The sequence below is a fragment of the Penicillium cosmopolitanum genome (assembly GCF_028827165.1).
Source record: "Penicillium cosmopolitanum strain IBT 29677 chromosome Unknown utg000003l:1.0-3747932.0:1.0-3751027.0, whole genome shotgun sequence".
Taxonomy (NCBI): Eukaryota; Fungi; Ascomycota; class Eurotiomycetes; order Eurotiales; family Aspergillaceae; genus Penicillium; species Penicillium cosmopolitanum.
Window position 1 is genome coordinate 1,637,681 of NW_026622673.1, and position 13,478 is coordinate 1,651,158.

General features: G+C 47.2%; 5 protein-coding genes across 5 annotated transcripts; all 5 read left to right on the forward strand.

The window, feature by feature from the left end:
• Positions 1 to 3,231: 3,231 nt before the first annotated feature.
• Positions 3,232 to 4,878, forward strand: N7509_000655 (glycoside hydrolase family 72 protein; the record flags this gene model as incomplete). Its single annotated transcript, XM_056625292.1, has 1 exon — positions 3,232 to 4,878. The coding sequence occupies one exon, from the start codon at positions 3,232 to 3,234 to the stop codon at positions 4,876 to 4,878; it is 1,647 nt and encodes a 548-aa protein (XP_056493874.1).
• Positions 4,879 to 5,687: 809 nt separating this feature from the next.
• On the forward strand, positions 5,688 to 6,340 carry N7509_000656 (uncharacterized protein; the record flags this gene model as incomplete). Its single annotated transcript, XM_056625293.1, has 2 exons — positions 5,688 to 5,706; positions 6,057 to 6,340. 2 exons carry the CDS (start codon positions 5,688 to 5,690, stop codon positions 6,338 to 6,340), a joined length of 303 nt encoding a protein of 100 aa, XP_056493875.1.
• A 456-nt stretch (positions 6,341 to 6,796) lies between these two features.
• On the forward strand, positions 6,797 to 7,187 carry N7509_000657 (uncharacterized protein; the record flags this gene model as incomplete). Its single annotated transcript, XM_056625294.1, has 2 exons — positions 6,797 to 6,908; positions 6,985 to 7,187. The coding sequence occupies 2 exons, from the start codon at positions 6,797 to 6,799 to the stop codon at positions 7,185 to 7,187; spliced, it is 315 nt and encodes a 104-aa protein (XP_056493876.1).
• Positions 7,188 to 7,400: 213 nt separating this feature from the next.
• On the forward strand, positions 7,401 to 7,857 carry N7509_000658 (uncharacterized protein; the record flags this gene model as incomplete). The annotated part of the gene is made up of 2 exons (XM_056625295.1): positions 7,401 to 7,482; positions 7,529 to 7,857. The coding sequence occupies 2 exons, from the start codon at positions 7,401 to 7,403 to the stop codon at positions 7,855 to 7,857; spliced, it is 411 nt and encodes a 136-aa protein (XP_056493877.1).
• A 1,753-nt stretch (positions 7,858 to 9,610) lies between these two features.
• N7509_000659 (uncharacterized protein) lies at positions 9,611 to 10,883 on the forward strand (the record flags this gene model as incomplete). The annotated part of the gene is made up of 2 exons (XM_056625296.1): positions 9,611 to 9,751; positions 9,858 to 10,883. 2 exons carry the CDS (start codon positions 9,611 to 9,613, stop codon positions 10,881 to 10,883), a joined length of 1,167 nt encoding a protein of 388 aa, XP_056493878.1.
• Between the last annotated feature and the right edge of the window lie 2,595 nt (positions 10,884 to 13,478).

Sequence of the window (13,478 nt, forward strand, 5' to 3'; positions counted from 1 at the left end):
GGCCGATATATATTCAAGGTCCTTTAAGTTGCCCAGGGCAAGTCCCCCGGGCTAATTGATCGAACTTCAAGCCACTGACAGAATTTCCAAAGTTCAAATTAAAATCGACTTTGGAATACAAACAACAAGCGCAATCTTTCCAACTCGAAAGCCCCGGAGCAGACTTAAATCGACTCGGACCTATGAACAAGTCGAATAATATCATCTTTCAAGTTGTTATACATTTATCAGAGGAATGCTAAAAGGACAACCCCCCCCTGCATATTTTTGCTTGGCATGTATTTTCCATACAAAGTTTAGATACACCTCCACCACTTCTGATGTATCCCCGAAGCTTAGTGTTGCCCTCCATGTTGTCTGATCCAATATATCCTTGTTGGCCAAACCTTTTCTCTTCCACTAACTATTTTCTGTGCTATTCAATCCGTACAATCTGATTATGCTGCTTTGAGTATTTCTCCTTAGCTATCTAATAGAATCTTTCTATAATCTAATAGGACAGAAGCTATTAAAAGTAGGACTTATTGAACAAGGATAATATTACTTAGCATTGGGGTTTATGGATATATTGGATATTATAAGAGCTTAACTGAAATCTGTATAGAAAATACATACTAATCCAGGGTTGGAAGTTACCATGGTCCAAGTAGGAAAAATGATCCAGGGGGGGGGGTCCTTTTAGCAATCTTTATTTATCAAACCATAAACCCACCTGGGCAGTAGAGTTCAATAATAATCGGACAACTTCACCGAGCACCTACTATATGCTTCCATAGAGTATGATAAGATCCATCGAACGAGTGTTCTACCGGACCTTATGACTTGCTACTACTAGTTAGTGGCCATTCAAGTTATCAATAATGTCACGGCTCTACCCACAGGGAACTGAAGATAATGTGTCTCCTTTACTAGCAGGTCCGGAGATAATTCGGATTTCGTAACACCAGGACAGCATCAATTGAAGACCATCCATTTCAAACCCTCGGTTTCCACCGGCTAGCATCCATGGATTGAAGCGAACAACCTGAAATATATCCTTCAATGTCCTTCTCAAATTATTGTTTCTTGCCTTGAATTTGACATTTGCATGAGATTGACTATTCGCGATCGAAGATGTGGGATGGATGATTTCTCATTATGTCTAAGCTTTACTCGCACACTTGGGCAACAGGATCCTTCATAAGATATTATCCCGTGTCTGATTCGGACGTAGGTGCCGGTGCTGCCGCGTAGAATGATTGCTGTTGTCCGCATATTGATCACATTGATCGAACTAATGGTGGCTGGCAAGATCCATAGGAGATATCATTCTTTCGTACGAGGTTGAACCATGCTGGCAGACCCATTGAGTGAAACGAACCTCTGAACAGGCGATGTTCACCCCGGGACCAAAAAAAGAAATACAGGGGCAATGATAGAGAAACAGTGGCATCGCCACCGAGTCTGACGATCGAAATCAAAACAGCACACCCCTAACAAGGCGAAACTACGTCACTTCTGACAGATCAGCCGTGAAAACGGATCGCGAGGCAGCACCATTCCCACGCTAAAAAGCTTGGTCGATGGGAAATGGAGTCGATGGAGTCCTCATTTGTGGCTATCGAACCATATTCGAGGGATCGGGCCTGTGTGTTTACGCACGCGGTGTCGAATTCTTTAGATTCGATGTTTTGTGATTGTTTGGCTGGCCCGTTTGACCCGCGATCGTCAGGGGGGAAGTGGCCACACCCCCAGTTATATTTTGCTTCTCGGGCCACGCATGCTGTGTCGCCTGAATATCATTGAATGAGCGTTGCGCAATCTCATTCCCGTAGGCATCATCTTCATGATCAACCCAGTATGGAGTACGGAGAGACGAAGGATTGTTCTTTTGCGCTCAGCCTTTTCTTCTCCCGGGGAAGCGGGAGATGCGGGACCAGCCCACAAGGGTGTCCACATTGACTTGCGTGCCTGTGATTTTGCGGGCTTTTTCCTTCTCAGGGCTTTTGAAGGGTCCAAGTGTATGAGCAAAGAAAAGTGTCTGCCTGGTAGAAGGTTAGGTCAGATGCAGGGACTCATGGACTCGGGAGCATTTGAAAGTTTGGACCACGGGAGATGCCATCTAAAATAAATGCGCGAATAGTCGTACTTCGTCCTGGAAGTGGGCGGGGACGTGCGACCGAGACAAGCTCTGCAAGCCTTCTAAGACTTTGCTGGGCAGTCTTGTCTCGTCGAGATTAACTAGAGCACGGACACTATCCCAGGAGGGGAATGTAAGATTATTCCGCGCTAGGGTGTGAGCGAGTGTGACTTTTTGAGTCAAATTAGTGTCGGGGTCTGGTCTCTCCTTTTAAGAGGATTCTTTGTGAGCTGGACCAGCTTTGTAGATAGTCATCAGGTATGCGAACGAAAATAACGCTCCGAACCATGCTTGGTGGATTCCAGTCGACATCATACACGCAGTGATCGCCCTTGGCGAGACAAGCATCAATAACCCATGCATGGGAGCAGGGGGCAGACAAGGCCCGAATGGGTATGGCATGGTGCGTAATCGGGCTTAGTGGCATTCCCGAGAACAGTCCAGCTCCTTTTCGAAGGAAGCAAAACCAGGCGAAGTGGCCAACCAGCGTCGACAATGACGGGCGGGTTCTTGCGACCCCAGCCATTCAGGGTTCTTCCATCTCCACTATTGCCCTGTTTAAAGACCCTGAATGGTCCCTGGCGCTATCCAAGTGGAGATAAATATGGAGCCACTGTGTCTCAGGGGGGATTGAAATGATTGGATGAAAGAAACCAGGGACCTGGATAAAATCCACAATTATTAGAGAGAAAGGATCAATATCATTGTGGAGCATGAATGAGTAGCGTACCCACGTTACGGAGACAGGGCCGGGATTCTGACAAGCCTTTTCTATTGGAATTTGTTGCAGAGTGATTTGCGGTGCACCCACCGACACAGCCCACTTGATGATGCGTCCAGAAGGTGATGTAAGTGGGAGAGAATTGTGAATGGGTGAATGGATGGAGGTGGAGAGGAGAGGAAGGGAAGTGGTGGATTTGTCTGAAGAGTCTCGCCGTGTGGTCAGTGGTGGTCCTTCCCTTCCGCTTCCTTCCACCTCCATTTCCTTTTTTTACTCTTCTTCTCCCTCTTCCCCCCCCAGAATCTCTCTCGACTCTCGTTGTTTTTTAGTCATTCTTTTTCTTTTTTTTTGCTGTCTTCCTCGACACTCGCTTCGAGCTTGACCATACATAATGAAGTATTCCGTTCTCGCTGGCTTGTCCCTTGTGGGCGCTGCCCTGGCTAAAAGCTCTATTCCCTCCATTGAGGTCAAGGGCAAGAAGTTCTTCTACTCCAACAATGGCACCGAGTTCTCCATTCGTGGTGTTGCTTACCAGGCCAACTACGATGGTACTGCCCAGTCTGGTAGCAGCGATAGCTACGTCGATCCCCTCGTCGATGCCGCCACTTGCGAACGTGATATCCCATACCTGCTCTCGCTCCGTACCAATGTCGTTCGTACCTACGCCATTAACCCGAACCAGTCTCACGATGACTGCATGAATGCTCTCGCCGACGCTGGAATCTACGTGATCAGTGATTTGTCCTCCCCCGATGAGTCCATCGTCTCATCCGACCCTTCCTGGAACGCCGAGTTGTTCACCCGTTACTCTCAGGTCGTGGACACCCTCGCTCCCTACCCCAACGTCATTGGTTTCTTCGCCGGTAACGAGGTTGCAGATGCGGTCAACAACACCGCGTCCATGGCTTACGTCAAGGCTGCTGTCCGTGACTTGAAGACTTACATCAAGGACAAGAACTACCGTTCTTCCCTGGCTGTCGGTTACGCTACTGATGACAACCAGTATGTTCGTGAGGCCATCTCCAACTACCTGGTTTGCGACAATGCCGAGGACTCCATCGACTTCTTCGGTTACAACATCTACGAGTTCTGCGGTGATTCCTCTTACGCCAGCTCCGGCTACAAGGACCGCACCGAGGAGTTTGCTGACTACCCCGTCCCCGCCTTCTTCTCGGAGTACGGCTGCGTTGAGGGTACCAAGCCCCGTCCATTCGACGATGTTCCTATCCTGTACAGTGACAAGATGAACGATGTCTGGAGCGGTGGTATCGTCTACATGTACTTCGAGGTTGGCAACCACTACGGTCTCGTCTCCACCTCGGGCAGCTCCGTCTCCAAGAAGCAGGACTTCGACAACCTCTCCTCGCAAATGCAGAAGGTCACCGTCACCGGTGTCAACAGTGCTGACTACAAGGTCACCACCACCGTTGGCCGCTCTTGCCCTACCACCGGCCCCGACTGGATGGCCAACAGCAAGCTTCCTCCCTCGCCCAACTCTGACCTGTGCGAGTGCATGTACCAGTCCCTCGAGTGCATTCCCGTGGATGGCCTTTCCGAGAAGAAGATCAAGGAAGTCTACGACTACCTTTACGGTCTGAAGGCCAAGGGCACGATCGATGCCGTCAGCGGTGTTTACTCCAACGGTACCGAGGGTGTGTACGGCGCTTACTCTATGTGTAACGCTAAGCAGCGTGTCGCCTGGGCCATGGACCGCTACGCCAAGAAGAACGGTGGTGCCTCCGCCTGTGGCTTCCAAGGCAAGGGTACCTCCAAGGCCGCCACTTCTGCCTCCGGATCCTGCTCTACCCAGATGAGCTCCATCGGTGCTGCTGGCTCCAACACCATCAACGCCGGTCTGGCTGCCTCCAGCGGTGCTGCCGATGGTGGTTCCAATGGTGGCGGCAGCGGTTCCTCTGCCACCTCTTCTGGTATTGCCGCTGGCATGAACCAGCCCCAGGCTGTGCACGTCGGTGCTTGGCAGCTCGGTGCTTACACCCTCGCTGCTATCGGCACTGGTGTTTTCATGATCATGCTTTAAGCCTGTTCGGGTTTTTCAAATTCTATTATTTCTTGTTATGTTTTAGCCTTCCTGGCGCCCCATTTTCAAATGTGTGATATTGAGCCGATCACTTGGCGCCCTCTGTACCCATGAAAGTATTTTAGACTTGTTCATACATAATTCTTTTTTCTTTGGTTGATCCAATTCTGCATCCTTTCTTGTGAAAAATGTAAGGCTAGTACAGTATTTCCGCAGCCAAAGGCTCAAAATCGTTACTCGTAATTCCAGCCATCTCCTGGTCCGTCCTTTTAAGGTTGTCTACTACCCTTTTGTTCAAGATGTTTGCTACTAGTTTGTTGTTTGCCCCCATTCTATTCAAGTTGTTTGCTGCTATTCTACAATTACTATATTACTATATTACTATTCTAACCATCTACTTCTATTTACTTCATTCTATATCCTAATTATTTTATAGATAAAAACTGATATATGGGAAATACTCCGAGTCTCACATCGAGGTAGCGCGACACCTGGTGCATCTATAACTCTAAGCTGTCGATTATCGATAGTCCAACATCTCCAATGTCATCCCATGGAGATAGGCATTTTCATGGAGATTTGGAAGGTGTGAGACCGACATACGAACATCCGCTTTATGTGATAACAATTTCTTCGACAGACCGATTTTGGGTCAAACTAAACGCCAGACGGTCCTACCTTCTATTCCAATGCACTACGGCATTCCAACTGGTTTATATAAAAAAATATTATAAATGACACTTACTACCTTACGGCTATATTACTACAGTTTTCAAACTGATAATTAGTGACTTGTAACCAGTTTGAAAATGCAGACTCCCCTGGAAGGTACGTCCCATTTGCGTGAATGTTCTCAATTTGAACCCTTTGCACATTCCGGTGATAACATTCACTCCGTCTAACCCACGCTGTTTCTGCAACTCCAGCTCAACCTTGGAACCCACTACATCTCCTTCTCATCTCACCCATATTGCAGACTTCGCTGCAGCGCCGCATCGAAACATTCATCACTACATTGGGATGGTCAAAACATTTCATCAGACCACTTTCCTGCCCCAATATTCAGATTTGTCAGTGCACGCACACTAAGTCCCATCAAGCTCAGTATCCAAAGTGTTCAACTTCCCTCGCTAGCTTGTGTACAACCTCCTTACTAATAACGCTAACCTGGTATCTAGATTCCAACATGGACCTTGGGCAGATGCTCTCGGTCAGGCACTCAGTGCCTACGCTAACGGGAGAAACCAACTTTCACCCGTGGGAAGCAGCCCTCAAATCAGCTCTTGATGATATCAACCCGGAATTATGGCGAGTCATTACAGGCGAGCGTATGCCAACCATCTCGGCCCCAATTTGGTGCAGCCCAGAAAATCTAATTACTTTCGTCGAACCACTATTGCATGTTGCCTGTCACGGGTATTTCATTATCTTGGCCTGCGAGTATCCGAGCATCCTAGCATAGGTCCCAAAATGATTGTTTTCGATGATTCAAGGTCCAAAGGCTACCATGCCTAGGAAATGAACACTAATACAGAGATTCAAAAGGACTGGGAAAAGTTATGCACGCTTTATTTACCTCATAGTATTAGGTTCGACAGCTTCAATATAATAGCTTTAATCGGGGCATTCATATAAATCCATTCCATATTTGTTAATGACCACTAGAGTATCTCATCGGAGCCCCAGATTTCTGGAGTACTCTAAGGGTAAAGGACTAAGGTCGCGACAATAATACTCAAACCCAACCAAACTATGCATCCACACCAAACATCCCCTGGGACCAATCTGAGATATCCAATCATATCTGCCGGTGGTAACTATCTTAGGCAGCCACTCCTTACACCCCACACTTATCACTACTCTGACCTCCACACAATTTGTCATCTACCTGTGCCGTGCTGTTCTTTGGCTTCTCCCCATGCCACTGCGCGCATACTGTGTCCCACTGAGCACCCAAGCTGTTCAACCTTCTCTGAAAATTTCTCGCTGGTGGGAAAGACTCTTTTGGCTTACAGATTTAGTCGATAATCGTGACTCTGCCGTACGCTACCCCCTCCGCAACTCGCGCTAAATTCACCTGACTAACAACACAAATCCGGTATCTAGGCACACTGCAATATGAGCCCTACAGATATGAGATCCTAGTTCCCAAACCCAAAGGCGAATCCAACTTTGCTCTTCGAACAGCAACTCTACGAATGGCCCTCGATGCTCGTGATCCTCGGGTCAGCGCCGACTTACCATCACGGCCCAATGAAACTGCACACGCGCTGCTGCTCAATCCACCATGTCTTTCGCCGATCCTCTGAACAAGAAGTACCATGAATGGATAAAGCTCAGTCGTCGGGTCCTCATTCATTCAATACCTTTTGGCGGCCTCTAAAGTATTCTCAATTGCGCGGCGAGGCTTCCAATTTCGATCACGATCGACGAATCACTCAAACATCTCGTCCAGGAGTTCAGCACGCTTCTCCTCGCAACTATGTACGCTCTCCTTCAAACCTCTTGTATTGAAGGGAGAAATGGCCGCTGGAATATACAGGAAACTCGTCAGAAGCTTCAAGCCATTCTCTACCGATGAGATCCCCTCCACTCTCCTGGGTGGTGAGTTTCGGTTTCTTGATTTTCCGTTTCTTTCCGAATACCAAAGACTATCACGTCCGGAATGAGGGCTATCGACCATCGAATGTTCAACGACTTTACACTGTGATCGAGAAGGATATTAACATTGTGGCTCAGCATGTTGTGGTCGAAAAACAAGTGACACGCTACAATCCCGCGGTTTTTGACACTCTGAACAAGGACTTCCACGCAGGGAGGAAGCTCAACTGCCAAGCGAGATTTATGATATTTAAAACGATTGAGGAACCTACTAAGTACCTCCTATCCCGGGAAAACTGGCCTCTGGAATGTATCGCAAGCATCGATGGTTCAACCGTCCACTGGCCACTGAGATCCGAGTTTTCACTTCTTTTCTAACCCGCGCTGTGGCTCAATATAATGTGAACCCTGGGCAGGTCACCAATGCCCAGCTAAACTCGTACAAGGCCAGTTCATCGACATTCGAAACCAATATTACTGGCAATGGCAAACTCTCAATTCCGTGGCGATACTTTTGAACTCTATCACAGTGGAAGAACCGATCAGGCATCTTACCCACAGGCACATAATCGCCTTCGGAACTTACAGTACTTGTGGAAGAATTCAGCCCTTCTAGGCCCCGCGAGAGACTTGAGCTTGCTCTGAGGAAACAATTACCTGGTTTCCTTGGTACCCGAGCTTGCAGTTTAGATAGTTCCTGTTCAGAGGCCTGAGTCATCCCGTGCACCATCCAATTCCCCATGAGGACAAACCTTCCCTGAACAATGGGTCCCTCAACTTTCTGTAGTTTTTAGCTGCGGCCACTATGAAGATCAGTCGTCCAGCCTGGTTACAACAAGGCCAATCGAAGCCCAGCTGAACAAAAAGGAGCCCATAATGAAAACAGTGGCTCACTTCAGTACTTTCCAATATCATTTGTGTCTACTCTAGACGGTACCTCTTTGTCGGGAAATTCGTATGCAAGCAAACATGTCTCCTCAAAAGTTTTATACCAATACAAGTGAGCTCGGAAATAAGCAGGAGTTGCATCAATAGGGGCGCTTGGATAATTCACGAACTGCATAAAGGGGGCCAAATGGTACTTTTGCTATGTTGAAGACTCAAAATTTGGAATATAGCAGGCGTGATCGCCTTGCTTAATTTCTGCGTTGGCGTTGTCAAGGACTAAGCCAACGTTTTGATAATTCTCTCAACTAATAAATTGCAATACAAGTTCAGTCTGTGTGATATTGATCTCCGCAGCTCGTCATTCTGCCCATGCGGTGTTCACTAGAGTTATGCAATAGGACAAAAAAAATCAAATAGATTGATCGGCTGGTCATAAATTGACCCACAGCGGGATGGAATTGGGCAATCAATCCAACTTCTCCAAAGGTTCCCCGCGGAGACATCCACGAGGAACATCAAAAAAGATGCCCTCTCCTATTGCATACGAATCTAGATATTGAGTTAAAACATTGAACTATCCTTGGAATAATTGGATAGCAGGGGCACCATTGAAGATAGCAATTCCCTGCCCGTGTAGTTCTTGGCAATGCATGGCGTTTTTAGCGTGTCGAACTCACGAACCTCGATCCGAGAACTTCGCCGGCTAGCAAGCACAGGAAACAAGAATGTTTACTGGAAGACTCAAGGTGCCTCTTACTAGTTCATGGAAAACTTATTGGCACTGATATTCTGTACATATGCCGGACACGGTCCTCCACCGTGTTGGAGTACATAGATGATTTGCCGATGATGTCCACTTATTCAAACTAGCTGTCCTCACCGAGGGTCAAAGCGGACGGTAACCTATTCAAACTAAGCTTCTAACCTCATGCCGGTAAAATAGGGCCCGGAAGAGCCACTTGGTGTCGCCATGTGCCTTGGATTGGCTGTTCAACTAACCGACATCTAACGAAGACACGGAAAAGCCAATCGGAATTGTCAATCTCAAGTCAAGTCCACACTGAAAGCAAGAGGGGCACGAGTACTACTTCACATGAACAGAGAAGGAAGTGCGACATACGCTGACCAGGTCTGGCCACCATTTCTACTTTCCTGGGTATTTAACGAACATCCATGGAGGCTTCTCCCCCCCGGCACTTTCACTCAAAACATAACCTTGGAAACCTCACTCGCCCGGATAAAAATGTCCCACACGCCATCAGACATCTTGGACCAGATTGCGGCCGCCCGTGTCGCATTTGATAAAAATGAAGCTGGTTCACGAGAAGCTTTGATTGACCACAGTCGAGCGCTGATTGCGTCACTAGAAATTCCTAGCGAGTTCGTTCAGCGCACTTTCTGAGCAGAGGTGAGGATGGAAATTCATTTTTTCTTCTATTTCTTTCTCCTCAAGAATGGTGGCTTATACTCGAGACATTATAAAACCTCAGCCTGCCCAAACCGCAATTGTTCGCATGGCCGTCGATGTCCAGCTTTTCCAACGCTTGCAGGAAGCAGGATCCGAGGGGTTGAGCCCCTCAATATTGTCCGAAAAAACAGGCATCGATGTCACTCTCGTTCAACGACTGACAAGACATCTGGTGGCTATGAATCTCGTGGTCTTCAATGATGGGGTGTTCCTAGCAACCAAATTGAGTAACAACTTGGCAGCAAAAAACTACCAACACAGTATTTCCTTCTGCTACGATGTGTCGCGTCCATCTTTCAATGGATTCCCGGAACATTTCAAGAAGAATGGATACAAACCCCCGACTCTTAGTGGAACGGACGGGCCCTTTCAATCAGCACATAAGACTGATTTGCCTTTCTTCGACTGGCTAGTCGCAACGCCACCTCACCTTGAACAATTCAGTTCGTTCATGGCCTCATACCGCAACGGGAAGCCAGATTGGTTCGATTTCTACCCTGTACAGGAACGTATGGTTGAAGGCTTCGATTCCTCCTCCAACGACGCTCTTTTGGTTGATGTCGGCGGTGGTAAAGGTCACGATGTCGCTACCTTTGTCGCACGGTACAAGTCACACCCTGGCAAGGTTGTACTTCAGGACCGAGAGCCAGTCATCGCCACCGTTGACGTTGGTGCTACCGGGCAATTCTTTGAAGCACATGCTCATGACTTTTTTACCCCTCAGCCAATTAAGGGTGCCCGCGCTTATTCACTCCATTCTATTCTTCACGACTGGGGTGACGAGGAAAGCATTAAGATCATTGAAAATCTCGTCGGTGCGTTGAAAAGGGGGTATTCGCGGGTCCTGTTCAATGAAATCGTTGTCAATGAGCAGAATCCCACTCTAGCAGCGACGAATATGGATATGATGATGCTGGCTCACTTGAATGTCCGTGAAAGAACGGAGGGTGAGTGGAGAAGCTTGCTCGCTAAAGGTGGATTGAAGGTGATCAAGATCCACAACTATCCAGGCGTAGCAGAAAGCGTTATTGAAGCGGAATTGGCCTGAGAAAATGCAATAGTATAATACTGCTAGTGATTTCTTTTGGATATTTAGCGAGAATTATGAAAGTATCTTGGCTTTTGTGGAGGCAGGGCAGGGCAAGGCCGAGATCATGGGCCCCAACATCGAGAAGAGTACTTGCTGAGATTATTATAAAATCGGTGTTAAATGATTGGGATCTAAGGACTACTAAATTTGTACAGTCGATAACCTTCATGACTTGTAATAGCTAGGGAAAATGCTTAATTGCCCACTCGGACGCCAGATGTTCCGGCCGATGCACGGACGAAGTTCGTTCGAGAAGGATGTGGGCCGATGGTGGGCAACTTGCAAGTAGATCTGCAAGTATCTTGCCTGTTCCTCGGTCCGTGCTTCTTCCAAGGTTATTATGGTTGATTCTCCGTAACGCAGACCCAAATGTCCGGCTGGGAAGATTGTTCTCGGGCCACGAATAGTATTAATCACTAGTAACACAAGGGACTGTATACCGAATATATTAACCAAGAGAATCTTTCAAGTTTTGTAGGCAAGTAGGTTTCGACTGGTATCACTGCTATAAAACACATATGGCGATATGAACTTTTGAGTTGCAGGAGTGACAGCTTACAAAATGTACCTATTCAAGTTTTTATGCAAACCCCCGGGCCAGATATGGCGCAACATATTATATGGAAGATGGTATTGGAACCTTACCTGAGGTCCGATTTTGATCCAATTAGTTGCCAGTGGGAAGTGGTTGGAATTGATCTAAACACAGCAAGCCTTTTACAGACAAGCTATTTTCAAAACTTGAAATCACAAAGATCCGCTGAAACAATACCTCTTTGGACTTTTTCCATTGGTACTGATGTTGATGCGGCCTCGCTTCACCTCCTGAGAATACATTCGGATCGTACGGTTAGTTTTGCTCACATGTTAGGCAAGCCAGATACCCCCTAAATTAATTGCTCAGCAGGAGCTCAGCCACCACTCCACTCTGTACGGAGTACGCACCACGCAATCCGAGCCGACGAGATCATATTTGTCAGAAGTTCCAAAAACATACTCGTACGAGTTCAATATTTTCCCCTGAGTCAGAAAGAAGTTGTCTCACCTGACGCTTACGCCATTGTTGTTGGGCTGGCCGACACAAGCGATGTTTTGGACCACCAAACAATTTGAAACTAACCCCTGAGCCCCTGAACGCAGCCACAGGCTGTAAGCTTCATTCCGCCCTTTCACATCGATCCCATTCAAAAGATGCATCGCCTTTTCATCCGGTAGTTGAGGCTTGCCCAGAAGGTCAAATGACCAAGCCCCTGGGATATGGAAATATTGTGGAACCAATGAAATTCATTGACTGAAAGAAGCAACCCAGTACAGTATTTTGTACTTGGAGCATATCGATTTGATGACTGGAAAGCGGCAATCGCGCTCATTTCATAAGCCATGGGGCTTATCTGGAAGACGATTCGAATCCGAGGTTTGAGGTACTTACCTGATCTATAATTTTAGTGGGGGGGTTTTGCAATATCAGATTGTCATCGAGCTGTTCCCCTTTAGATCACCAATAATCATGGGAGAACTTCTGCCGCGACACCGATTGGAAGACCTTTCTCAATAGAGATTCAACAAGCTCTGGGTCCTTTCTATCCTTTCAATAGCCGCGGAGGTCTAGGATGACTACCATAAATTTGCGGACTCAGATATTGCGGGGAAGACTTTGACCCCGACCAGGTGAAAGAGAATACTACTATGACGCCCCCATGAGAGCCTTTCTCAAATATGATCAATGAAGTGGAAAAAAATCACATTTTTGTTTGGTGCGGATGTAGACCGGGGTCCTTCCGAGGACAAACTGCAGTGCTAACGTGGGGATGAAAGCGACGCATGCAATCTCGAATAAACTCATACATAGTTTGATTTTTTTTCCTGTCGATGACGAACAACGCATTACCCCACTGAACTTTCTAGACCCCAATTGCTAATGTGTTTATTCAACCATTGGATGTCAATAAAGAACACGTAGATATGACAGTTCTCGCGGGCGGGGTTTTCCTATCGAGATTGCCACGCAGGGTCTGATGGGCTCAGACGTGGAGGTCATACTGTGGATTCTCATCCACCTCAGTGTATCCGCTGTATCCACAGCAGCTTCGGAATTACCATGAAAGGAATGTTCTTCGATCGGCATCGAATAACCGATGCACACACTGAAATGACAGATTTAAAACAGGTATATTTTCGCCTTTGAACCAGGATCAAAACAAGAACTCCTGGAAGGGTAGTTTGTTATCCTAGCGTTTGGTCATGGGGTTCAATATTGAATAGTCTAGCCCGGTCTTGTAGTGTGGCGTAGTCGGCCTCGTTCTTCCGGCATCAAGAGCTCTGAGTACAGTCTGCGGGATCTCCGGGATCTCCGTTATAGGTTAGATCGGGCCGATCATCTCCAACTCGCCCCCATCTTTGCCTTTGCATTTGCCCCTCCATTGTAAGAAATTTTCTTAGTGCTCAGATTCTTACAGGGATCTAGAACTAAAAGAGAACCCTTCAATCACAGATGACCAGAATTTCTTTTGCCGCTAACATGCATAATTCTCGCTTGCATTCAGTTGAAGTATG